At 46.1% G+C, this 26730-nt stretch overlaps 1 protein-coding gene across 4 annotated transcripts in view; it reads right to left on the reverse strand.

The window, feature by feature from the left end:
• CCDC85A (coiled-coil domain containing 85A) overlaps nt 1-26730 on the reverse strand; it is an 82405-nt gene that overhangs the window by 14140 nt on the left and 41535 nt on the right. For 2 of the 4 annotated variants that reach the window (XM_061356813.1, XM_061356814.1), the window contains exon 3: nt 4612-4688. The exons of 1 other annotated variant lie outside the window; for it this stretch is intronic. In XM_061356813.1, coding sequence (XP_061212797.1) covers nt 4612-4688 — 77 coding nt within the window. Of the gene's footprint in view, nt 1-4081; nt 4371-4611; nt 4689-26730 lie in introns of those variants that run through there. One more of the 4 variants, XM_061356815.1, reaches the window with a different exon arrangement.

Here is a 26730-nt window from a genome sequence, read left to right on the forward strand (position 1 = left end):
TGAAACAAGCACTGAAGCAATTTAAATTGGGTGGTTTGCCAAGCAGATCTTTTGCAAATGCATTCGCTGTCATTACATGACAGATGTCCACATTTCCATAACTTTCCAGCTGAGCTTATCAGCCCTGAAATACAACCCCGATGAAAACCCAGGGAGATCTGCAGTTAATTGCAATGGGGATGCCAGATCCTGATCTCGCTTCCTGCAGCAAGAGGCACGGATAGCGGTTACGCACCGCACCAGGGCTGGGAGGACTCTCCTGTTCCCAGTTATGTGAAGTTGCTCGCTGACATGATGGATCTGTCACACCCAGGAAGCTCCCACTGGGATCTGAATCCCATTTCTTGACTATTGCCGAGTGGTTTTCATTACTATATGCATAGACACTACGTTCTGGTGCATTGGGTTTGCGTGGCAAGCGTTTGGTAGTGGGGGGCTACAGGGGTGGCTTCTGTGAGAAGTGGCTTGAAGCTTCCCTCATGTCCAATGGACCCAATGCTACCAACTCCATGACAGACCTGCCAGTGGCCAAGTCTGAGCCCATCAGTGACAGTGGTAACACCTCTGGGATAACAGATTGAAGAAAGGGAGGGAAAAAGCCTGAAGAGAAAAGAGAGGAATGAGAATATGTGAGAGAAACAGCCCTGCAGACACTATGACCTTAGTGCAGGAGGAGGGGAGGAGGTGCTGCAGCCCATGGTGTTTGCAGACCATGGATGTCCCCTTGCAGCCGATGGAGGTCCATGGTGGAGCAGACTCTGCCTGCAGCCCATGGAAGGGCCCACACTGGAGCAGGGGGATGCCTGAAGGAGGCTGTGACCTTGTGGGAAGCCTGCGCTGGAGCAGGCTCTGGGCAGCAGCTGTGGAGAGGAGACCGTGCTGCAGCAGGTTTGCTGGCAGGACTTGTGACCCCAAGGTGGGCCCGTGCTGGAGCAGAGGAGGAGTGTGAGGAGTCCTCTTCTGAGGAGGAAGGAGTGGCAGAGATGAACTGACCACAAACCCCGTTCCCCATCCCCCTGTGCCATGGGGGTGAAAGGTAGAGAAAACGAGGAGTGAAGCTGAGGCCATGCAGAAGGGAGGGGTGGCCGGAAGGTGTTTTATGATCTGGTTTTAGTTTTCACTATCCTATTCTGATTTCATTGTTAATAAATTAAACTCATTTCCCCAAGCCAAGCCTGTTCTGCCCCTGACAGTAATCAGTGAGTGATATCTCCCTGTCTTTATCTTGACCCATGAGCTGCTCATTATATTTCCCCCCCGATGCAGTTGAGGAGGGGTGTGACAGAGCAGCTTTGGGGGGCACACAGCATCCAGCCAGTGTCAACCCACTGTGTCTGGTTAGAGCACTGGTCATGCTACTTTGTGTTTGGGGGGATCTTCAGTGTTAGCAGCAAAACCTGATCCACAGTGATGCTGTAGTCCCAGGTACCTTGTGAGGCAGCAGAAGGCACTGCCAGAGCCAAGTGCCACAGGGAACTTTCCTGCCCCAGCCCCATGGGGGAACTATGGTCTGAAATCCAAGCCACAAATGCTCTTGCTCAGACCCTTTTGCCTCCATCACTGCTGTCACAGTCCCTCACCTCCACAAGGGTTTGAGAAGCACCAGTGCACACACAGCCCTTGTCTTGGGCACAGCCGGCACTGTTTGGCATTCCCAACACAAGACCCAGCTGCACACCATAAATCTTGGAAAGCATCTGCTTTCTTGCACAGAAATCCTGTTTGTGGCCAGGAACTGAAAGGGTCTGGATCCTGTTACGTGCTCTTTGAGAGAAGGCAAAAAAAGAGAACAACATAAAAAGAACAGCTAATTACAGCTCTCACCAGCACAGCAAACCTACAACCCATCTATGGCTCCTCATAACTCTTAAACCCACTACTATGCTATAAACTGCCACCAGAACAACTGTGCCCAACAAAGGAAGAGACTTTAGCAGCCTGAAGTGAATATGTTCATTTTTATACCTTTGCTATTACCTGATCAAACTAAAATATTGACTCAGTGGTGGTACTGCATTTCCTCTGACACAGGAGCCCTTCAGCAGAGCAGCGTGAACTAAAACTCAGATCCCATTTGAGCAGTGATGGCAGCACTTAAACCCATTTTCTGTGGAAATGTTCTTCCTACTAAATATTAATAAAACCTTTGCATTAGAGGGTTGTGGGGTTTTGAAAAGAACAAATCAGTGTGGAGGGAGACAAGCAAAGCAAAAGCTGTTGGAAAAGAACCACACCTACGCGATAGATGGAGGGGGTGATTTAGCTGAAGATGGTATCAGTGAAGATGCCAGTGCGTTTTCATGAGTGACACATAAGCAGAAAAGGGGAAAAAGAGAGGATATTGAAAGGAAAAAGAAGGAAAGCATGGCAGGAGGAGAGAAAAAAGTCTCAGAAAGCAAGGTACGGACTCTTCATTAAACACCTATCAGAGGCTTCATTCAAGTGTGAGTTGTCACCTCTCTTGTACCAAGCACAGTCCTGCAACTCCCAAAGCCTCCCACTGCTCCAGTGCCATCAAAGAGGAGCTGTGCACAAAGCAAAAGGCACTTTCTTACCAAAGCACTGGTGAAATTTTAAGGCAAAACACTTTAACGGCTGTGCCAAAAGCCTTCCTCAGTTGTGGAGCTCATCCTGTGTTTGCAGCTGATTTGTCAAAAGCACTTGGTCTGGCTTAATGCCCAACAAAGGACTCCCATTCCTGCCATTAAACTGAATCAAAGCAGTGCTTAGAACCGATGCATTTCCATCCTGCATCCTTGTGTTTGTGGCAGGGCCTGATCACTGCTGACAGCACATTCAAGGTGTCACTCAGAGGAACAACAAATGCCCAAAATGAACTCATGCAAATGTGATGCCGAGGTAATTGAATGCAAAGGCATCAAACCGAATGTCGGTGTCTACATTTCTTTCCTCTCTTCTTTAAGAGGAAAGGTGAGATATGTCAGGAAACACAAACCTCCTCACTCCTTTTTCTTAGCATCAACATGCAGAGATATTAGGAGGTTTTTCAGAACTCTCCACCAGATCCTCATGCCCACAAAAGCAAACATAAGGCAGACTCTGGCCCATGTACTGAAAATCAAAACTCAGCTTGCAGGTTTGCTCACCTAGTTCTTCCCCTTCAAATACCCACAATCAGCATATTTTGCTCCAGTTACTTTTGCCACAGCTACAGGTTTAAGTGCTATAGTCACAAGCACTATGTTCTGGTTTTGGCACCCCATCTCAGACATTTTCAGTGAACTCGGTGCTTACAGTGTGGGTGTTCCAGTCTCTGGCAAGTTCTGGGAATGCATTTCATGGGTGCCCAGCTGAAAGCCTCAAGCCCCAGACAAAAAAATCATATGAGCACTTGTAAAGACTTTGCCCACAAAGAATGCTCTGCACAACTCATCCCCCAGTGCCATTCCAGACCCAACACAAACCACAGTGGTATTTTGCAGGCCCTGGACACGGTTCTTGGCAAGAAAATCATATTCTTTATTAGTGAAGATCAACCTTTGCCTTTCCTGGTGAAGCCTGTGAGCATGTTGTTGGACATTTAACCCCTCTGGCTGTCCTTTTCCAGATCAAAACATTAGGGTATAAAGATGCTATGAACTGCTCAGTGTCACCAAGAGCTACAGGGGCTCTTCCAACTGTCATATTATGGGTGAGGAAAAAACCCACCACACTTGACTTCAAATCTACCCAAAGGCAATTGTTAACCCAGGGCTGAGATCTTCCGGCTGATCTCAGCTTATACAAATGAATAAATCATCAGCCAGTGGATTTTAGTTCTTATACATTTCACTGTTCTCTTGAATGTCACATTCAAATAACAGTGCTGAGCATTTTTCCTTAAAAGCAATGTCTTCATTTAAACTAGTTTGATTTAAACAAAATGCAACTTCTTTTTGCTGCCAGTGGGCAACTTCTTTTGGAGACTTGATGGATTTTTCTAAGGATTACTTCATAAAATATAATAGAAAGGTGTTGGTTTGCATGTGTATATATAAAAAATTAATAAGTGTCTTTGATCCATTCTTAATGAACTTCAAAACTTTTCATTCTTAAAAAACATATCTGAAAAACCTTTACCTTCATATTTTCTTATTTATTCAATTTAATCACATTTTTGCATTTATGTATCTACTATATTCCTCAAAATAGTAAACTAATATAACCAAATTATTATTACTTAAAACATTTGCATTTCCAGAGCAAAATATTTTGGTTAATTATAAATAGCACTTGGTCTGTTAGCAAGAAGAAGCTCTTGGAACAAAACCAGAATGTAAAGGGTCAGCTCTCTGTGATTTCCAACCCTTACATTAATTAATTATAAGAAGCAGCTTCCAGTGAATTTTTTCTTAGCAAGGTACCAACACCTGCAAAGGAGAAAAATGAATGAAAGCATTGTCATAGCCTTAAAGGAATACCCCACTCAACCACGAGCAAGATGAACAAGCAGATGCGAGTGCCTTTGGTCATCCAAGTGATGAGCCCGAGCGTTCAAACGCAGTAGTAACAATGTCAGATGAGAAGTGACACTGATTTATCTCACACACGAGGACCCGAGCGCTGCTGTCTAGCTGCTGGCTACTGTTCCCACCAAGAGAAGTCACCCACCTGGGGCAGCATGCGATTTTCCTCCTCCAGCTGTCTTACTCTTGCCTCCAGCTGCCTAACATAGGACAAGGTTGATTCTAAAAAATCAAACAGAAAAAAAGAACTCGTATTATCCACAGAGATCTGCTCGTGTTTGCTCTCGTCAGAGCCTGCACCACATTCTGACTTGGACTCACAGCAGATGGCCTCTCTCAAATGTCCACGGAACAGTCAGCTCTGCTCCTCTCAAGGCACTGCAGGTAACACTGGTGCTAGGATTAACCTAGTTCTTTGTTGTTTGGGATTCTAAACTTCTGCACTTTGAGGTGGTCCCTACTCAGACACAAGGTATTGCACAGACTTGAGTTCCTCAAACCCATCCCTTGAGTCATAGAATCACAGAATCATAGAGTAGTTAGGGTCGGAAAGGACCTTAAGATCATCCGGTTCCAACCACCTGCCATGGGCAGGGACACCTCACACTAAACCATGGCACCCAAGGCTCTGTCCAGCCTGGCCTTGAACACTGCCATGGATGGAGCATTCACAACCTCCCTGGGCAACCCATTCCATTGCCTCAGCACCCTCACAGTAAAGAATTTCCTCCTTATATCCAATCTAAACTTCCCCTGTTTCAGTTTTAACCCATCACCCCTTGTCCTGTCACTACAGTCCCTAATGAAGAGTCCATCCCCAGCATCCCTATAGGCCCCCTTTGGATACTGGAAGCTGCTCTGAGGTCTCCATGCAGCTTCTCTTCTCCAGGCTGAACAGCCCCAACTATGAGCTTGTGCTGTATTTTGGAAATACCCCACAAGAATAATGCATTATCCCACTGAAAAGCCCAGAAAGAGAAGACAACTTCTGAAGGAAGATGCAGTGGAAGCAGCCCCTCCACACAGTCCCATGTGGGTTTGGTGGTGCACACGCAGTCTCTCCCTGCACGCCATGCTCTCGCCTGCAGGGAACAGAGCAGTTCACCAGCACGGAGGCTCAAGCCTCATTATCTGCTAGGGATGTGCTGTCATGCTCAAGCCTGTGCTACAAACCAGATGTGTGTCTCCAGGCCCTGAGAGGGTTTTAATCCTGGTTGATAGCACAACAGCCCAGGGCACAGCATTGCTCACTCATCCCATGCACACCAGGGCAGTGCCATACCAGGACATGCCCTCACAGCACTGCTATGCTATGCAGGCTTGGTGGAGGTGCAGAATCCTGCCTGCTGTATCCACAAGCAACCTCACTGACCTTCGTAAGGTAATTCAGAATCATGGAGTCATAGAAAGGTTTGGGTTGGAGAGATCTTAGAGTTCCAATCCCCTGCCACGGGCAGGGACCCCTTCCACTGGAGCAGCTTGCTCCAAGCCCCTGTGTCCAACCTGGCCTTGAGCACTGCCAGGGATGGGGGAGCCACAGCTTCTCTGGGCACCCTGTGCCAGCGCCTCAGCACCCTCACAGGGAAGAATTTCTTCCTTACATCTAACATAAGTCTCCCTGTTTAAGTTTGAACCCAATAATAAATGAAATTAATAATAAATAAATGCCATAAAATTGCATTTTTCCCATCCTCTCTTCTTCCATGGAGTAATATCAATGAGAAAAAAAAAATGCCTGCTCTGTTCCCAAGAACTTCATGCAAGAAGAGTAGATCAAGGATCCATCCCTAAATGCATCCAAGAGCTTTATCACCCCACAGTTCTTGGGTCACAAAGAATTTCTGCTATTAAAGCCCTGTATCTAAGAGAAGCACAGACCTGAGAAAGTAGCACTTGACTGTAAGAGTAAAGATACCTTCTCAGCGCAGAAACACTGTTGTGACTCTTGGACCTCCCTGGACGTAGATGGAAATCCACCATGTACTTACCCCTGACTTAATTTCTCTGCAATGTCAACTCCAGTAACTTATCTGTACTCTATCATGTAACTAGTAGAATTATCTCTCTGATGGTTAATGGTACAGAATCCATGGGTATTGGGGCAGTACTATCAGTTGACACAACCCTGCAAAGCAGCATTGATCACAGAGCTCTTCACTGGCAGATGAATTTGTGCACGGGTTTCCTCTGGCACCTCATCACCTTGCCAGCCCACCCATAAAATATAGGTGTCACTGCTCTTATGAGGCTGCAATAGGCTAAAATATGTCTGCACAGTGTGTGGGAATTTACACAACATGAAGACAACACAGGGTAATTTGTCCAAAATGATTAATACACAGCGAGGCACTGGGTTAAAAATAGAATTGTACAATGAAAGAGGTAATGTGAGGTTCTGCGTGCTCTGCTGCATAAGGATTTCCACAGCCAGCGATGAGTGCATCTCTGGAGAGCCACTAAGCCAAGCTCAGCTGAGCACTTAGGAGACGAGCAGCTTATTCAATTAAGTGCATACAACAGGGTCCCTCCCACCACATCAGCTCCTTCCCAGCAGCAGCACTGCTGGGAGGAGCAGCAGAAGCTCCCTCACCATTATGGCCTCCCTCACCATTATTGCACAGGCAATAGCCCCCAGCACATCTCATCTCTTCTCCTTGTTTTCTACATACGATGCTTCCTGTCCCTTTTCAAAGGGACTGAAGTAGGGGCTTGCTTTGGCACTTGCCATCTCTGAATTCACTGGTTACAAGCCCATTCTTATGTTGGCTTGGATTTGGACTTGATTCTGAAGTCAAACTTGCCAGCTGTGCCCACCAGCCTGCTTTATGCAGGCTCCCTTCTGGATTCTCTTCAACTCTGGGTCTTTTGTAATTGTCTGGTTTACTGTTTAATGGCTCCTCATAGGATGTGCACCTCTTGGCAAAGTCTGCCTCTCAGTTTTACTTCTTCACTTGTATGCCGGGAGTCCAGAGCCAAGATCTGTTCTGCTTCAAATCACACAACTCTGCTCCAGTGCCAGGTCACACCTGCTGAGGATTTGGTCTGAAATCTCTGTGCCTCTTAACTCTTCAAAAGTGTGAAATGTGATTTAAATCCTCTTTTGTAATCTGATTAAAACAGAAAATTAGGTCATTTACCACAGTTTTGATCTAGCAAATCCTTATTTAGGGGAGTCTTCTTGACACGTAGACTAGATGCATATATATTTCAGTATCTGTTAATATATTTATGCTGCGATGCTATGAGCTTAGAGGGGAAAATGAGCAGAAAAGCCAGTCAAGGACGTAAGAGACAGAGGAATTGAAAAGACATGAAGTGAAACACTGTCACCAAACTTTAAACAAAGCTGCATCTTGAAAGTATTTGTGAGAAGGTCTGTATGATCCATCTATTCCCAATCAGCCTGGAGACCAGGAATGAGCTCTAAACAAAGAGCAAAGCTTAAAATGCCATCAGCAAACAGGTCCCTGCTACCGCTCCCCTTGTCACTTCAGGCAAATTGCCACAAGACAATTAAGCACTTTAAAACTGAAGCAGAATGAACTGATGATGATAATGCTTCAGCTTCAATATCTGAGCTGCAAACAGATGTATCCCAAAGGGGAAGCAGTACAGAAGCTTAGCATCACTTCCCTATCATTACTGTTATCTGATAATCAGGCATTTAGTGAGATGGCACAATGTGTCAGGCAACCACTGCTCTGAAACACAACCTGTGCAAACAAGCTGATCCCAAGCTGATGTCATTAGTCATGAAACCTTTCTGTGTTTTATCCTTCCCCAAACAGATCTCTCTCACATTGCTCAGAGCTGTGGGCACACAGAAAAGCCCTCCCTTATTTGCAGGACCTTAAACTTCAGCTGTAGATTGCTTGTAGATAAACTCCAAACACAACCGTGTTTGTATTAACACCATAAAGGCTCAGCTACTGTGTTCTGGGTAATAGCTCAGAAACTGTTAACTACGTGCAGATCAAACACAGCCTCAAGTAAAAGCACACAAACAATTAATTTGGGCCCATAACTAAACTAGATCTGACCGCGGGGACATGATGCAAAAGTAGCCACACATCATCCCCCTGTGGGCTTCTTGGTTACACTATTTCTGCTTCATCTCATTTCCTTCACCAGGCACTTCTATGGGGCAATTCTGAACAATTCCCATTCTCAGGAATGGGCTCCTACCAAATGAGCTCCCCTACTTAGAATCATAGAATAGTTAGGGTTGGAAAGGACCTTAAGATCATCAAGTTCCAACCCCCCTGCCATGGGGAGGGACACCTCACTCTAAACCATATTACCCAAGGCCTCGTCCAACCTGGCCTTGAACACTGCCAGGGATGGAGCATTCACAACCTCCCTGGGCACCCCTATTCCATTGCCTCACCACCCTCACAGGAAAGAATTTCCTCCTTAGATCCAATCTAAACTTCCCCTGTTTCAGTTTTAACCCATTACCCCTTGTCCTACCACTACAGTCCCTAATGAAGAGTCCCTCCCCAGCATCCCTATAGCCCCCCTTCAGACACTGGAAGGCTGCTATGAGGTCTCCACGCAGCTTCTCTTCTCCAGGCTGAACAGCCCCAACTTTCTCAGCCTATCTTCATATGGGAGGTGCTCCAGTCCCCTGAGCCTCCCATGCTCGTAGCATCATTGAAAATAGGACCACTGTGTGATGCTTTATTCCACGGCGGAAACTAAAACTCTTTTCCACATCACTAGAGAGACAGCAGTACGTTGCTTTTAGGGAAATGAAGTGACAGCACACCCTTTCTCCACATCCGTCACTCTAACATGTTATTAGAGAACATCAATATTTATAGCTGATCCCTTTCTCTTCTGATGTCCACACTTGAAGCCAGTAGATATTTTGGGCTGATGTCAAACTTTATCAGACTCTTACGCTGCTCCAAAGGCGTGTTTGTGCCTTGGCTTTATCCGTTTTTGTGTGACTGCACCCAATCTCAGGCTATCAAGTAGCTCATAATGTTCTTTAAGGCAGATTATCCTCTGCTATTTTAGAATGGTTGAAGATGCCACATTACACTCTGATAGTTCCCTTTTTTCTGGGTTTGCAGAGACTGGAGGGGTACAACTTGCAGGCAACTGTGGCACTGCACTGGAGAACTTCTTAAAGACTGAGGTCTTCTACTACCTATAGCTCCCTGCAAAGCAAATAGATCAGAACCCCACAGAAAGCAAAAACTCAAAGGTTCAATCTACAGTTCTACTGTTCAAATGTGCTTGAGTAACAAGCCAGTGGAAAGGGTTTTATCTAATGACTAGAGGAGTACCTGAGGTAAAGAAAAAGCAGGAGATGCAACACCTTTAGGACTGATATAAACTCAGAAAGTAATGCACAAGTGCATGCAGTAACTAAAATCCCAACTTTTTGCATTTTTAAAGAACACTGATTACAAATTATAATAGTTGTCTGCAAAAACTGAGCACAGGGATCCCACAGACCTGCCTTTGGTTGACCTTAAAGGACAAACCCATCAATGCAAAAGATGCTACTCACTTCATGGAAGTTAAAAAAGACTTACAGAACCTTTTAACTTTGGAGACACCTGATAATACAGAGGATAAGCAAAGCAGAGGAAGAAGTAGAACAAAATCCTCCAAGCTGAAAATACTTAAGAGAAGAAGCAAGCAATACTGTTTGCCTTGATCTCTTACGGCCAGCATGAAAAGAAGATGCTATGATGGACTAAGGCAGCTCTGAAGCAGCAGCAGCTCGTCCTCACATCCTCATGGCCAGAAAATGGGGAAACATGGCTTATGACAATGCAAACATCACCCCAGTTCTGTTAGCATCAACAGTTTCTGCTTCCACTAGCTCAGCTCTTTAGGTTCCTAAAGGAGGTCACCAGAACCTGGAGAGCTGTCACTTCCCAATGCAATATTTTAACCACTTATGGTATAAATGAGGGAAACTGCCAACAATTTATTTCAGCAAAGACTTTAGCATGTTACGTGTAGTGATACTGTGATGTATGGCAGTGAAGGTTCAGTGAAGGTATTTCCACTTCAGTGGGGAAAGTCATTTGTTACACTGCTCCTCCTGCACTGTGTTGGCAGGGATATAATATTTGCATATCAAATCACATTTCGGTCATTCAAATCCACACCCAGCCTCCTGCAATGAAAACTAAATCATCTTTCAGGGAACAGGAGATGAAAACCAAGGCTGTGCAAGGGATACTTTAAACCCTCCTGCAATTAACTGACAGCTCCATATGTTCATTGAAGGGTTTCTATGCTAACTGGGGAGCAGATTCAATGACACACAAAGTATCTCCCTGTCCTATAATTCCTAAGCATCTGATTTAATTACTTCAGTATTAATATTCATGACTAAACCATGTTATTACTGCAATTCACCTCCTTTAAGCTGCCTTGCTTGAATATAAGTAAAAAAATCACACTGTTGACTTTACAGAGGCAGATTCCCACCCCCTGCATCTCTGAACCAGTGGAGCTGCCCAGGGCTTACACTGGCAGCATCCAGCCACCCAGCAGCAGGATTCAATGACCTCTGAAGGTCATTTTTAGCCCTGTCTTCTGTGATCATCTCTTATGGTTGCACATCTTATGCAACACTGCTATTGAGTAAGTGCTGGAGAAGTTATTAAAGTGCAGCTGAATTCCCCTGTAACAGCGACACAAGGATTAGTGCTACCATGTAGACAGACAGACATTTGCCTAGGGCCACACTTTAGGAAGCTCACCAGAATGTTTAGGAACGCTTTACCACTTAGGCACATGCTCTTGGGAAGTTCTGGGGCAGCAACCAGCCAAGCATTAGCATTAAGATAGGGCCTGCATTTCTCAGGGTTGCTGCTGTCTGACATTCTCCCACCCCAAGCTGAGATTTCTTGTGATTACGGACCCAGCACTTCTTGACTTCTCCCTGTAATTAAAAACAGAATTACCCAAGCTTAGCTAGCTCACTAAGTGCCTCAGTACTGAATGCTAGCAAAGGGAAAAGCTTACATATGTTAATTCAAACATCCAGAATGCAACGTTACCCCTGCCACTTAGTTTTATTTCTCAGACGGCATGTGCCACGTTTCCCTTTTTCAGCACACACTACACACAGGCATGTGCCAATAGTGGTATTTCTGTAATCAGGCATTTGCACACAGATTTCATTCAGAAATAGTGTCCTCTCAGTTCTAGCAGCTTTTAATCATAAATCATCAATTTGTTACAGGGAAAAATACTTGTAATGTCTTGAGGCAGCCCGAGCCATGCCATTAATGATCCATCTCAGGGGGGACCTCATCGCTGTCTACCCAAAGGAGGATGGAGCCAGGAGGGGCTGGGCTCTGCTCCCAAGGAACAAGGGATGGGACAAGAGGAACCGGCCTCAAGCTGCACCAGGGCAGGTTTAGATGGAGCTGAGGAACAATTCCTGCCCCAGAGGGTGCTCAGGCATTGGAACAGGCTGCCCAGGGCAGGGCTGCATGCACCATCCCTGCAAGTGTTCACACACCGTGGAGATGAGGCCTCAGTGCCATGGGTTAGTGGTGGTCTTGGCAGGGCTGGGGTAAGGGTTGGACTGGGTGAGTCTTTTCCAACCTGGTTGATTCTATGGTTCTATGATTAGTGATTTAGGTTGGCATTGGTTGGAGGTTTTCATGCATGTTCAGTTTTAGGGTACAACAAGATTTCCAGTTGAATTCACCTATATAAAAAAGCTCAAAAAATAAGTTAAAAACCCTCTCACAGAGAAAAAGGATTCGACTTCAGGAGTACTGAAAAATGACATCAGATGTCAGACGAGGTCAGCTTTTGCTTCCTGCTTCTCTGAAGCTATCAGTAACACTTTTGCTAACAGCTGGGTAACACAGTCACGTTAATGGTCTGCTGTAACACTAACCTTGGTTTGTTGGGGGTTTTTTGGAGCTACAGGTGGCAAAGGCAAAGCTTTTCTTCCTGGCCTGCTTGATATCCTGTTTAGTTTCACTTCAGGCTGTGCTAAATGCACTGGCCACGTTATTGATGAAAACTGAGAAAATCAAACCCATTACGGTATTGCTTAAAGCTTGCCCACTGGCTGCTAGCTTGTTCTGGTATTGATCCTGTGTTTTTTATTATTGGCAAAACCCTTATCAGCTCCACTTACTGAACTGCCTGGGTTTGTCCCTGTGCCACTGCTCTCTCATTTGCTCATTAGGAGCGTCCCCCAAGTGCAGGAACATCCCCCTAGACTGGAAGTGCAGCAGCAGGAGAGGAGGGGGGTTCAGTGGGCTCCTGTGGGAAATCAAATGGAAGACTGGGAAAGACAAGCTTGAGTACAGCTTTGCTTAGGGAAGTAAGGTACATGAAGGTACTGGCTTGGAGAGATAAATAAGGGAGGGGTTTACTACTCGTACCTAGAAAGCAAGCTACAAAATCTCCTGGTCATGTTGATTTGCATCTTTTAAGAGGTCTCTTGCTGAAGAGGACCTGGGTCTTCTTCAAAGACATGGCCAGTGTGAAGCCATGCATGCCTACATGGCCCCATGCAGGCAGAGCTACCACAGATCCAGCGTCTCCCAGTTCTCCTGTGCCCATGTTAAACGACCATTTGCAGTACACCAAAATGAAAAACGAAACCATGAATGCAAATTAAAGCTTCCCAGCAACACCAGTGTTAGCGCAGAAAGCAGAGGACCAGAGGGTCAAACTGACTGAGGTGCTGAATACATGCACTGAAGGTCTCTCATCATCCCTGGTAACTCCCCCCAGATGCTCAAAGCCATCTTTCTCAGCACATACAATTGTGTTTCACAAACTCCAAGCATCAGATGTTGAAGAAACACAGTGTAGCAAAGTTAGTATGGTACAGCAAGTTCTAGTTAATAATTATATTGGCTCCCACTTGGAAGACTGCAATGTAGGCCAAAACTGAAAACTACATCTCCAGGAATTCTGAATCAGATCAAACCTGTGACTCACTCTCATGCTCATCCATTGCCTTGTTAGGAGGCAGTTTTCCACCCTGTACAATCCCTTTTCATGGGTTATGATTTGTGTGACTTGGAACCAAATTCAAAGGATGCTCCTGGGAGAGCAGAAACAGACGCTTTCACATTGCTGAAGCCATTGAACAGCTCCCTTCTTGCTACAACTACAAATCACATGCCAAAACTCACAACAAAGATCGATAGCCACGTGGTATGTGCGGGAACAGCCAAGCCACATTCCTCTTCTTTGTGAAGGCATCTCCTTGTGTGACTGAAACCAATGCTTCACATCCTGGGTTTATGTGGGGCAAGTCTGGATGGAGAGGCAAAGGCTGGGAAGGACCCTGTAGCTGCATACACCATTAAAGTGGACACCACGGTCCACAGTGAGCTGTGTCAGCGAGTTCCTTCCTTACCCTTTACTTCTCTCCTTGCTCAGAGAGGCCTCTGGTGAAGTAGCCTCACTGGGGAGAACCTGTACAACACCCGATCACAGCTTCAAGATACCTGGGCAGCAGGCAGAGCCAGGAATGCAAGAGAACAGTAAAGTCACTGTCTTAGGCTCTGTTTCTAGCTCCTTGGCTCCCTTCTGATCCTGCTGCTGCTCCATTTCCTGCAACAGATGCATCCTGCAGTGAACTGTGGTGTGCGGACAGTGGCACGATGCCTGCTGGGAAGCCTCCATGGATGCAGCATCTCTCTTGTGCAGAGCAATGCAGCAACACCCCTTCCTTGGGGAAAAGTATCACCTAATAATAACCCAGGATCATAGCAGGATTTAATCCAGCTATTATCTATGAGACTGCTGTCTCAGAGGCACAGGAAAAGATGCTGATAGGGTCAGGAGTCTTTTATGTTCACTCTTAAACTGAGACCATCTTTACTAGCTGTGCTAAAAGCTCTGCCAATACACAATTTTGTATGGGAATAATGAGTCCTACTTTCTAAGGAGCTGAATTTCAGACCTGTCCATCAGTCTCCCTGCATCTGCTTGTCACTGCCTCATGCCCAAGGCATGCCAGGTAGCCCGCAGCCACACACAGCCCTGCCATCGGGAGGGATACACTTCATTGCCAAGTGGGAAGAGAGGGCAAAGGGGACATCCACACCTCTAGAAACAAAGGCATCAAGAAGTCCAGCCTTTCCACATGGCTGCAGGCATCCTCTGGCCCGAGCAGGCTGTCTGCATGGCAGAGGTACCCCTCCAAGCAGCCTCTCCCTGCAGCCATGAGCACTTGGCACCAGTGTGGCATCTCCTCCCGGAGGCAGAGCATCAGCAGGAGGCACCAACCACAGCAGGTCCCCATTGACACTCCATCTACCAGAAAAGAAGAGGGGGGATGTCCTCCCCCAAATCCCGTCTTATTACAGACGGATACTTACTGGGAAACACAGCAGGGAAAACCACAAAACCAGCAGGTCTCCAAGGGAAAGAGAAGCTAGATTTATACTATTATCCATCTAACTGGATGAGCAATGAGGAACGCTCCTGTGATCAGGCAAGAGCAGAAGCTGAGGAACTGCCAGAAGAAGACAAGCTAATGTGAGCAAACACAGTGAAGATTTAAAATTATCAGCACAAAAGGGGGCTTTGGATTAATTTCCCTACACAGAGCGATTAAGATGTAGGACAGGCTATTAAATGCAGTAAAAGATGTTGCAAGATTAAATACGTCCTCGAGACTGAAACCACCCTCTTGCTTCCCACAGCCCATTAAAGAGCCATCATATAATAGTGCTTTCCTGCCCCTACTGAGCCTGGTCCCATTTGGAGCTGGAAAGATGACCATTCTGTGAAATTGCTCCACTGGCAATCTCAGCACAGAACCTAATTCTGAGGAAAAATTAACTACCCATTTCATGCTGGCAGCTACATGAGAGCGGAGGAGAAGGCTCCATCTCTGCTGTAAGACTTTTTTGGCTGAATGTGGAAGACAGTAGTAAAAAGAAGTATTTAAATGACATGGCTTTTAAGCCAACAGTCTGTCAGTGCAAGTATGTCTCTATCTATAGGTACTCACATCTTCAATAGTCTGTCTGCCAGGCAACGTAGCACAAGTGCCTGGGCTGCTCTTCAGTGGAGCATCCCTGTCTGCAGACAAAATCCCTGGGAGGGGAAAGCTCCCGGAGGGACTCAGGAATCAGACTAAATGCCCGGCTCTGGCTGAATCAGCACCTTGCTAAACTACTTCAGCACTTTGGAAAACTCTGCAGGTGTCTCCTGCACGTTCTTGATACCTCAAACAAGCCTGACCTTGGGGGCATAGGGATCCCCGTGCCAGAACAGACCAAGCACACACCTAACACAAGATCTTGCTATTTCCTGCATTTCTGGAGGTCTGACCCAGTTTCTCTGTGGTTCTGGTACAATGCTGAGACTGTGTGACCATTCCAGTGACACTGGGAGCAGCCACTGCTTCCTCAGAGCCACAGCCAGGGCAGGGCCTGCCAGGCAGAGGGGACTCAGGTGCTGCACACCAAAGCCTGCCACGCTGCATTTTTAAGGCACCCAAACTCTCCCAGACTTTAGACACCTTTTACATATTTCACCATTCATGTTGTCAGACATACACAGAATCCCAGCCTGGTTTGTGTTGGAAGGGACCTTAAAGCTCCTCCAGCTCCAAGCCCTGCCACGGGCAGGGACACAAACCAATTTTTGACCTTTGTAGCCAGCACAGCCATCAGCTGCCCAGCAAGGTGAATCTGCATCTCACTGAGCCGTCTCTTAAAACACATGAAATGATGCCACTGCCATTGGCTGCCCCAGCACCTTCTCCTATGTTTCAAATACTATTTAATTCAACAGGGGCTAAATCACTCCAATACTGGAAGTACCCTAGAACCTGAAAGTGATAAATAAGCAGTTGCAATAGTTGTGCAAGTTTCTAAAGCATCTGCAGGGGTATGGTACTTTGTGTGGTTGCACAAGGGGCTATGACATCCAGACAGAGCTTAGAATGACTCATGAGCCGTCAAACTTGAGAGCGCTCACAGCTGCTTATCTGCAGCATCGGAACAAAACAAGTATTTTAAACAAGGTCTCCTCTGTTTATTTCCTGGTTATTTCACTAATGGCAAAGCCATTTACGTATTTCCTCTCCCTAAACATACAAATAATGGAGAAAGGGGTTTGTGTAGGTTTACAAGGACTAGAAGTGTGTGCCTTCAGAAAGACAGAGGGAGATTTTTGGTGCTTAGCTGAGCATTTCCTGGGCAGGCTGCGCAGTACAGTCACAGCTACCCTGTCTATCTGATTAATACCAATAATGAAATAGAAATACAGCAATGTTGTGCAATATAATAAATTCTAGAAGAATAAAAAAGACCAACGTCTTCCTCTGCCAGTAGCTGCAAACCAGGACTGTATCCCCCGAGATTGGCTAGAATGAAGACAAAAAGACATAATTATTCCCAGAGTTCTGGGCAATAAAAGGCAGACATGACTCTAACTACAGACTGAAGGAAAGCTCCGCGTAAACCAGATCCAAATCAGATTATATTACTCACATATGACCACTGCAAGTCCTGTTAAGAAGACAAGAGAACCATACCACCTACTATTTCATTACCCAGGATGAGCTCAGGTACTACAGTGCTGAGGGCAAGGAAGGTAGAATAAGGCTGTAAGTGAGCTGTCCGAGTAGCTGCTGTACCAACATGCAGACAGCATCCTGAAATTTCTGGAGAAAATAGAGAAATAGAGAGAGCCTCAGAGGTTTAAGGCTAGAGAAACGCCATTAAAACAATGCAGTCTGGCTTCCTGCCCTGCAGAGACAAAGGAATTCTGATCATAATTCCAGGAATGCCTGGTTTCCTTTTCGCTGCTGGAATTGGACACGGTCTAAAGAAGTCTGTGGGGTTTTTAACTCCAGAGAAAACTTTGGCAAAAACAATTGGACCAAAATGAAGTTTATGAACAACGTTTTTCATGTGATTTAGGAGATAAACAGAAGATCTGTAGTAATGAGTTATTGCAAAGGGTTCTAGTCTCCATTTCTATGGTTTTCCTGAAGCCTGACAAGTGGTTCCAATGCCTCTCTGTTACTTCCTGCCATTCATCAGGACAACCCTGCTCTGATGCTCATGTATGGAACGAGTAGGATAAAGCCTGTATCACTTACCCTCCATCCCTTTGTTCACATCAAGCTCCACACAAGAAGGAAACCCATTGTCCCAAGCTGGGAAACCTCCCACCAGAGGACATCCCATGATGCTTCCTCCATCCACATGCTTCTTCAGGGGTATCTGAATAGGAATTGCAGCACCACAATCTGTCATTCTCCAGTTAAATGTTAACCAAGTCCTTATATAGGGTGAGAAATCTTACACAGATTATGACCCCCAGCAAGCCACTGGTATTCCCTAGATGAGAACAACTCTGCAGGCTTTACCAGAGCATTAACTAGACCGTTCTTCACAACTCAACAGACACTTCCAACCTTAATAAAGACTAACAGAAAAATCTCAAAGCACAGGCTTGCAGAGTAAAAGGAATCTCCTTTCCTCCCATTCTTCTAATAGCAGCAATTACAACACACTGACTCCAGCAACAGTTGACACACAACACAACTTCTGCCTGGAAACATGCCAGGAGCTCAGGGAAATTATAAGCTTGCCTTTCCTGTAGCATAAACACGTTTCAATGAGGCTCTGCTGCAACAACAGCAGCGGAATTATCAGGCAGAGCAGCCTCTGCATGTTACTTGCCCCTGTGCTGAGAGCCACCAGTGCCGCTGGGGCAGGCTCCATGGGCCAGGGACACAGCATGTTCTCAGACATGTGAGATAACCTCTTCTTGAGCGCTCAGGATCCAGTGCTGGCAGGAACTGAACTCTTCAGCTGAGTGGCAAGTTCCATCATTTCTTATCAGACAAGCAGAATTTGGGAGACAAAGTGCCTGGGAAGCAAATGGAGCAGTAACGGGAAGTGCCTGCTTTGTTTGCTGGGGATTGGATTTGGGCTTTTTGGAGGGTGGAGGGGTGTCCTACTGTTACAAACAGGCAGAAGAAAAAAAAGCATTTAACACATCTCTAAACCATTCTGTAGGCTGGCAAGTGGTAGTGAGCTGATATTTTTTCTACCTCAGTCTCCTCCAAGCAGGTCTGTGGATGAAGTCGTTGCCCTCCAATGACTCACAATATTCCCAGGTTTCCTTTTCACTCTCTGTTAAGGGAATGCTTGCAGGGGGAGCTGTGTTTTGCTAAGTTATTTGTTCCATCATTAGACATTTAGGTTAAGCATTAGGCAGAAGCTCTTCCCTGTGAGGGTGCTGAGGCGCTGGCACAGGGTGCCCAGAGAAGCTGTGGCTGCCCCATCCCTGGCAGTGTTCAAGGCCAGGTTGGACACAGGGGCTTGGAGCAAGCTGCTCCAGTGGAAGGGGTCCCTGCCCGTGGCAGGGGCTGGAGCTGGAGGAGCTTTAAGGTCCCTTCCTACCCAAACCAGGCTGGGATTCTAGGATTCACTGACCAGAGGCCTGGCCTCATGGACAGCAGGAAGGAACAACTTACACTGTACAGGACAGCAAAAGAAGTGCTGTGGTGGCACAGAATACATGTGGTGCCTAGAGGAGGTTATTAACTGTCCATGGGATTTTTCTGGTTTGAAGAGCTCCTTTAGGAAATGATAAGGGGATGCTATGAAGGATTAACTTTACTGAACAGAGCACCAAGCTGGCATTTGATACTGGAGACAGGTTAGAAGGATTTGGTTTCTGTATTCCCTTCAAAGGGAATTATTACCTGCTGTTAAACCACACGCAGAGTTCACTCCTGGTATCACTGTTTTGGTTTTGTACAAGCTAACTTGAATTACTCTAAGAGGCAAACCCTGGACCTCCCAGTAAGACCCATACTCCCAGGACCCCTCCCAGGGCTGCTTTCCATCATCAGAGAAAGGAACAGCCCAAGATTCAATAACAGTGTTAGGGCAGGCTTACCCAAGTGTACAACTTTGTCTGTAAGTAAAACAGAATTAGAGCTGCCTGGCCAACATTTTAATGAAACATTTATCATTGTCACCTAAACATCAAGAGTGTTATCTAAAACCCATCTGAACATGACTGATGCTGTTGCAGTTGAGGACACCACTTTCAGCTAAACAGAGAAGAGGCTTAATGTGCAACGCCACCATTTCTTCTAAGCCTGATCTGCATCGGAGCTCCCACTGGTTTTGACCTCACACAAGAACTTCAGCCATGGACAGTAACTAGAGCAATGGTCTTGTGGCCAGGGCACTGCTCCAGAGCAGTAAATGATCAAAGACCAGCCTTTTAGTTCAGATTGGTCACTGAATGGACATCAACTCTCCTTAAGAAAATACCAGTAACAAGCCTCTTGCCAACTTCCACTTTTGCTTGTTGAAAACCATCCTCACCACTTCATATCTTGATGATAATGCTTAGACTTGCTTATATGTTTGCTGCATAATGCTGGTACTCACTTACATGTTTGTTAAGCACAAACATGCAAGTCATTGCTCTTACGGGAACAATACGGGATTAAAAGGTCAGGTCTTGAAAGGATTGGACCTTTTGGGCAGGCAAAGGTTACAGGACAGACTCGCACTTGGGTCTGCAGCTTTCAGAGTGAAAGAGAAAGAGAGGGAAGCAGAGGAGGAGGAAGGAAACCTGACCTCAGTTTGAACTACCGAGTGAGACAGATCCCTCATTGTGGCAGGCACAGGAACGCAGACCGGGTTGGAAAAGTAAAATCAGAGGAAGCAAGTAATCATCAGCAACCTTATTTTCTGAAAATCACCTTATCTTTACTGCCTCATTCTTACCATGAGCACAATGCTTCTTACCTTAGGGTAAAGAATTCCCTCTTTCTTGTAGACAGTTTTCTTACAGTCACCCATTGCCTCCAAAGCAAGTCTACAATCCCTTGAGACTCAAAGCGTTTCCCACTGACCCTGTGAAATGCTGGCCACAGCCAGTTCTGTTCAGAAACTCTCTCTATGCAATATCAATTCCTGCTTTTCCCTACTAGCTCTTGTCAAAGCCCACATCTCCACTGCTGATCCCACCTAACCAGTTCTTTTCCTTATGTAGCAGCTAAGTACATTTCAGAGCTGTAAAATACATACATGAATGGTTGCTAGCTGAAAGCTCCTATGGCTGCACGGTTGTTAAGTACCACACTTGGTGCAACAATAGTTGCAGTGCTGCCAACAGTGATATTTTAATCTGTTTTATTAAAAATATTTGTCTTACCACATAGATATTGAACAACTCACATCAACAGTGTCAAAAGCAGAAGTTGGCAACACTTCTTCCATAACTCACTTCTCAAGACAACACTTAGAAAGCTGAAAATGAAAGGACATACTCTGCAACTACATAATGTGTTTAGAGTAAGCACTAGCCAGATCTGAGCTCTGGCACTCTGATCAATACAGAACCTTCACCTGCAAAACATCTCCCCTCACTTCTATACAAATGCTCACACATGTAAGTGAAACTACCAGCAGCACTGGCTGTTCTAACTGAAACCAAACCCCAAAGCACACTGCAAATGTTCTTGCTCAACGCTATAGTAGTATAGTACCTACAAGGGAACATAACCTAAGACTGCCTGGAGCAACTGTGCCTAGAATTCTATGAATTCCAGAAAGATGCCTCAGTCCATAATGCCCAGATCCTGACTGTCTCACAGGGATTTGGACTGAGAGCAGCCCCGAGGAGAAGGACTTGGGGGTGTTGGCTGAGGAGAAGCTCTCCATGACCCAGCTTCAGTGTGTGCTTGTGCCCAGAACACCCCCGTGTGCTGAGCTTCACCCCCAGAGCACGAGCAGCAGCTCAGGGAGGGGATTCTGCCCCTCTGCTGCATGAAAGGCAGACCTTAGAGCAGCTCCAGTGCCTAAAGGGGCTGTAGGAAACCTGCAGAGGGGCTTTGGACAAGGGCCTGTAGGGACAGGCCAAGGGGAATGGCTTGAACCTGCCAGAACAGGGGAAACTGAGCTGAGCTCTTAGGCAGAAGCTCTTCCCTGTGAGGGTGCCCAGAGAAGCTGTGGCTGCCCCATCCCTGGCAGTGTTCAAGGCCAGGTTGGACACAGGGGCTTGGAGCAACCTGCTCCAGCAGAAGGGGTTCCTGCCCGTGGTAGGGGTTGGAGCTGGAGGAGCTTTAAGGTCCCTTCAACCCAAACCAGGCTGGGATTCTATAAACCTTCACTCAGGTCTGCTGATTCAAATAAATATCCTTACAGGGAAAAGAATATTTGTTCTTTGGAGTCAGGGCTGGAAAACATCACGGAAAACATAAATTGTGCAATCAGTGCTAATATTCTGGGGAAATGGCCTTGCAAGTTATTTGCTGCTCGGGGCTCAGACAGAATCACAGAATCATAGAAACATAGAATAGTTTGGGTTGGAAAGGACCTTAAGATCATCCAGTTCCAACCCCCCTGCCATGGGCAGGGACACCTCGCTCTAAACCATATCACCCAAGGCCTCGTTCAACCTGGCCTTGAACACTGCCAGGGATGGAGCATTCACAACCTCCCTGGGCAACCCATTCCAGTGCCTCACCACCCTCACAGGAAAGAACTTCTTCCTTATATCCAATCTAAACTTCCCCTGTTTCAGTTTTAACCCATTACCCCTTGTCCTGTCACTACAGTCCCTAATGAAGAGTCCATCCCCAGCATCCCTATAGGCCCCCTTCAGATACTGGAAGCTGCTCTGAGGTCTCCACGCAGCTTCTCTTCTCCAGGCTGAACAGCCCCAACTTTCTCAGCCTGTCTCCATACAGGAGGTGCTCCAGCCCCTGATCATCCTCGTGGCCTCCTCTGGACTTGTTCCAACAGTTCCATGTCCTTTTTATGTTGAGGACACCAGAACTGCACACAATGCTCCAGGTGAGGTCTCACGAGAGCAGAATAAAGGGGCAGGATCACCTCCTTCGACCTGCTGGTCACGCTCCTTTTGATGCAGCCCAGGATACGGTTGCTTTCTGGGCTGCAAGCGCACACTGAAGCCGGCTCATGTTCATTTTCTCATCGACCAGCACCCCCAAGTCCTTCTCCTTGGGCTGCTCTGAATCTCTTCCCTGCCCAGCCTGTAGCTGTGCCTGGGATTGCTCCGACAAATCTGAGGAAAGTCACAGAAGAGCTTTCCCACACTGTAGGAAAATAATTTCCCATAGTGTACATTGCAACCCTTCTCAAAGTAAGTTAATTTCCCTCTTGAAATAATGGATCAAACCCACCCAGCCTCCAGTTCATTTGGTGCACGGCACAGACCACACGTCAAGCCAAAGTCACTTTGATGCTGTAAAAAAAGAGACTGCTGAATCAGCAGTGTCATACACTAGATTAAATTTGCCACTAATCCAATCAGATACACCACTTTGTCCTACATGTTAAGCACACCCCCAACCTATTAAAGACCACGTATTTCATTAAATAGTTCTGGTTCATAACTCACAGTTAATGCCTCAGCACAAATTAGAAGGGAGTTTAAAGCCTACTTCCCTTTGCTGATGCATATCTTTGTGAGCAGCCACTTTGCCACCCCTGGCAGGGCGCACTGCCACTAATCACTTCCCCTCTCACCGTGCTGTAAAATGGGTCATTTCACTTTGGAGATGACTGATACTGGAGCAAGCACAAACTAAGACAACTCAGCCCAGTGCTGCTCCACTGGACACGGATGGTGCCAGGGCAGGCAGGCAGGCAGGCAGGAAGGAAGGAAGGAGATACCTTGTGCTGCAACACACAACCAGGTGAATGTGATGGACTAAGGGGGGTGATCTGCTTGAATCTCAGGTGTGCTCCTGGGCAGAGGTAGATGGATAAACTGTAGAATCATGGAATAGTTTGTGTTGGAAGGGACCTTAAAGCTCCCCCAGTTCCAACCCCCTGCCACGGGCAGGGACCCCTTCCACTGGAGCAGCTTGCTCCAAGCCCCTGTGTCCAACCTGGCCTTGAACACTGCCAGGGATGGGGCAGCCACAGCTTCTCTGCAGCTTGGCAGGGCAGCTCTCCCAGGACAATCTGCTTCCCTCCACCAGCAGCCTGGAATCAATATCACTGGATTGGTAGACACTTTCACCGTGCTGAGAGTCATTTCCCAAACCACAAGCCTTTACCTGCTAATTGTCAAGTTTACATTTGCACCAGTAATTGGCTTTTACCTCTGCTCTTGCTGCTACGGATTTAAGAGCCCTTAAACACTTCTTGCCAAGAACTGGGTCTAACAGAGCATGGCGAGTCGCTTCACACTGTAATTAAGTCTTCCTGGCCCTGTGAACCATGATACAAAGTTAATCAAGCATAAAAGAAATTAGGGATGTTGTTACTCAAAACACCTCAATTTTACAAGTCGTGTTTCTTAACTGGGAGATTATTCACGTCTGTCATTGGTTTGTTCTAGCTCCTCTATGGGAAGGCTGCACAAAAATGATGTTTATTTGAAATGTCACCTTTAGCAATCTTCAGACCAAGATTAAGCTCAATAAGCTCATATAGCACATGAAATTGAAAATGTGCTGAATGACAGATGAGGTTGTCTGAACTGCAGTTTTTATAATGTAATTGCACGCAATCAAAGGTAAGATTGCTATCCCCAGCAGAACCCCCTCTAGTAAACTACCTGGGTTGTGGTAACAGGATGGGTTAATTGCTGTTCCCCCCCAGTAACATCACTTCTATATAGTTTTTACTTATCATATTAGAACAAATGTCGTATGCACATTCTGCAATAGGATTTCTCTCTTCATGAAGCCAATCATCATTAGCAAGCTCCCGAGTCCTTGCTCAGTCTTGACTCTGTGGTTACTTGAAGAAACTCTCACTGAGGATCACAACAAAGGCTTCAGATTTTATCCCATTCTCACTACTGCCATTGTCTGACAGTGACTGAGAATGAATAAATAAGTATTTTCCTTACACTGCTACTTCCTTCTCTATGGCCTTGAAATTTTGCTTCTATGTTCTTGTCAAACACATCTCTTACATTTGACATGTTTATCAGGGCGATAATAAGCACATTGTCAAATTTCACACTCAGAAGCATTACTTTGACCCTGAGACAGACAGTGTATATTTTTGCAGCTGGAGAACCCACAGAAGACAAATATACTTTTAAAAAGGCAGCAAGATGGAGGCCATGTGAATGAAGATTTAAGATTAAGATATAAAGAAAACAGATTTTTACATGGTAATAACCCCAAAATATCATTCCAGTGAAGGTAGATCCTGTCACAAAGTCAGAGGGCAAGTTTCAAGAGTGGAAAAAGTCCATTTTGAAGAGTGCCACTTAAGACCCTTTCCAAAGCATTATCATACACACAAACACTTCTGCAATGCTTAGCTAGCTATATTTAACCTCTAAAAAATGTACCATTTAATATTAGTATGCTGCAGGCCTTGTATTTGCTCTGAGAATAGCTCTACTGTCAACTGCCATGAATTAATTCAGCTTTTTATGAAAGTATTGGAAGATGAAATATCTGACATTGAATAAAGAGATTTCATCAGAGCCTTCTGGAGATGAGCACAAGATGTTCCTTCAGGCCAAGCCCAGTCTCCCACCCTGCAGCTCACCAAGCAGGACAGGGTGTACAAGACCACTAACAGATACAGGACACCCCTCCACACAGGGGTATTTCCATCCCTGGGTTCTCATAGCACTTTCCAACCACTGCAGGCCTTCCACATAGCTGCAAATTTAGGACAGTCAAGGGTGGATATTAATGATTTTAATAAAACTAACATAACTTGAGCCAGGATTGATTTAAAGATCTCTTGTGCATGCCTTTTCATTCTGATGGCCTGATTTTGCTACTGTTTTGTCAGATTTAATACTAGCCTGAGGCTGACAGAGCTGGGCTGGTTCAGCCTGAAGAAGAGAAGGCTCCTGAAGGGGAGACCTGAGAGCAGCTCCAGTGCCTAAAGGGGCTGCAGGAAAGCTGGAGAGGGGCTTGGGACAAGGGCCTGTAGGGACAGGCCAAGGGGAATGGCTTGAACCTGCCAGAGGGGAGACTGAGCTGAGCTCTTAGGCAGAAGCTCTTCCCTGTGAGGGTGCTGAGGCGCTGGCACAGGGTGCCCAGAGAAGCTGTGGCTGCCCCATCCCTGGCAGTGCTCAAGGCCAGGTTGGACACAGGGGCTTGGAGCAAGCTGCTCCAGTGGAAGGGGTCCCTGCCTGTGGCAGGGGTTGGAGCTGGAGGAGCTTTAAGGTCCCTTCCAACCCAAACCAGGCTGGGATCCTGTGATAAGAAGGAGCTGTATTTGGCCATGGTTTGTCACTTCCATCATGTCTGAAATTCCGTTTGTACTTTTGACATTCTATTTCTCTGCATCCCCCTTTGCAGCCAGCCATGGATTCAAGAGTTGCTTCTCAGAGACTGAAATTCTGCCCAATGTGGAAGTTTTAGCTAGTTTTAGCTTTAAAACCATGTCACTGAGCATGGGACATGGGCACTGTTAAAACAGCAGTGCCCATGAGCTTCGCAGGGGTGTTTTCAGTGACTGTCCTCACATGCCTCTGCTCCCACCATGCCTGCTTTGTTACAGGGGCAAGTAAGAACCCTGCCAAATGGGAGTTACAAGACCTCCTGTTATATAGTGAGGAAGGGAGAAAAGGAGAATGAAGTCATGAAAGGCCTCATTTACCACAGGTCAAGGAACTGGTAATGTCTGCCCAGCCCCATCACATGTCCCTCTGTCCCACACAGACCATGTAGAAGGGCTGAGCTGACCCAGAACAGACCCTCCCCTTTATATAAATGCTCCTTTCAGAAGGGGAATTGCCCATATTTCTTCCTGGGCTCTCCTCCCACCTCCAGAGAGGAAATGTCTAGTTATTCAGCTCTTTTCAAAGGCTATTCACTCACCGACTTATCTCCATGGGAAGAAAGTACTTATGACATTTTCTTTTAAAGGCTTCTAAAAGATTCATCAGTGTAATGAACATGATGATATGTATGTCCATGACATCTGTTTCCTGTAATAAACCTGTTCAAACTATGTCCCAATTGGAAGCTGTATGGATGAGATTATTAATGTGCAGGGACCGAGTGAAAAGCTGCTCCTAATTTGTTTACTTGCACTATTCAATGCATGCAGGTGTGAAAAGAAGCAATTTTCCCTACGAATGCAGGACAAGCTCCATGTGCTCTCTCTGGCGTCTGTGTCAGGAACTCATAAACACTTCCCAGCTTCCCTTTTAGGGAAAGAAAAGGTTAAAGCTTCTTTAAATTACAGCATGATGCAACGATGGCAGCCTGTCCACACAGCTGGCCCCAAGGACATGCTGTCAGTTACGGATTTGGTTGTAGCCACACTGAAGTTGTCAACAGTCTGAAAACACA

This window comes from Neopsephotus bourkii, unplaced genomic scaffold (genome assembly GCF_033783945.1).
Source record: "Neopsephotus bourkii isolate Nb327-2 ecotype Australia unplaced genomic scaffold, CSIRO-AGI_Nbou_v1 NB_873, whole genome shotgun sequence".
In the NCBI taxonomy this organism is placed as follows: Eukaryota; Metazoa; Chordata; class Aves; order Psittaciformes; family Psittacidae; genus Neopsephotus; species Neopsephotus bourkii.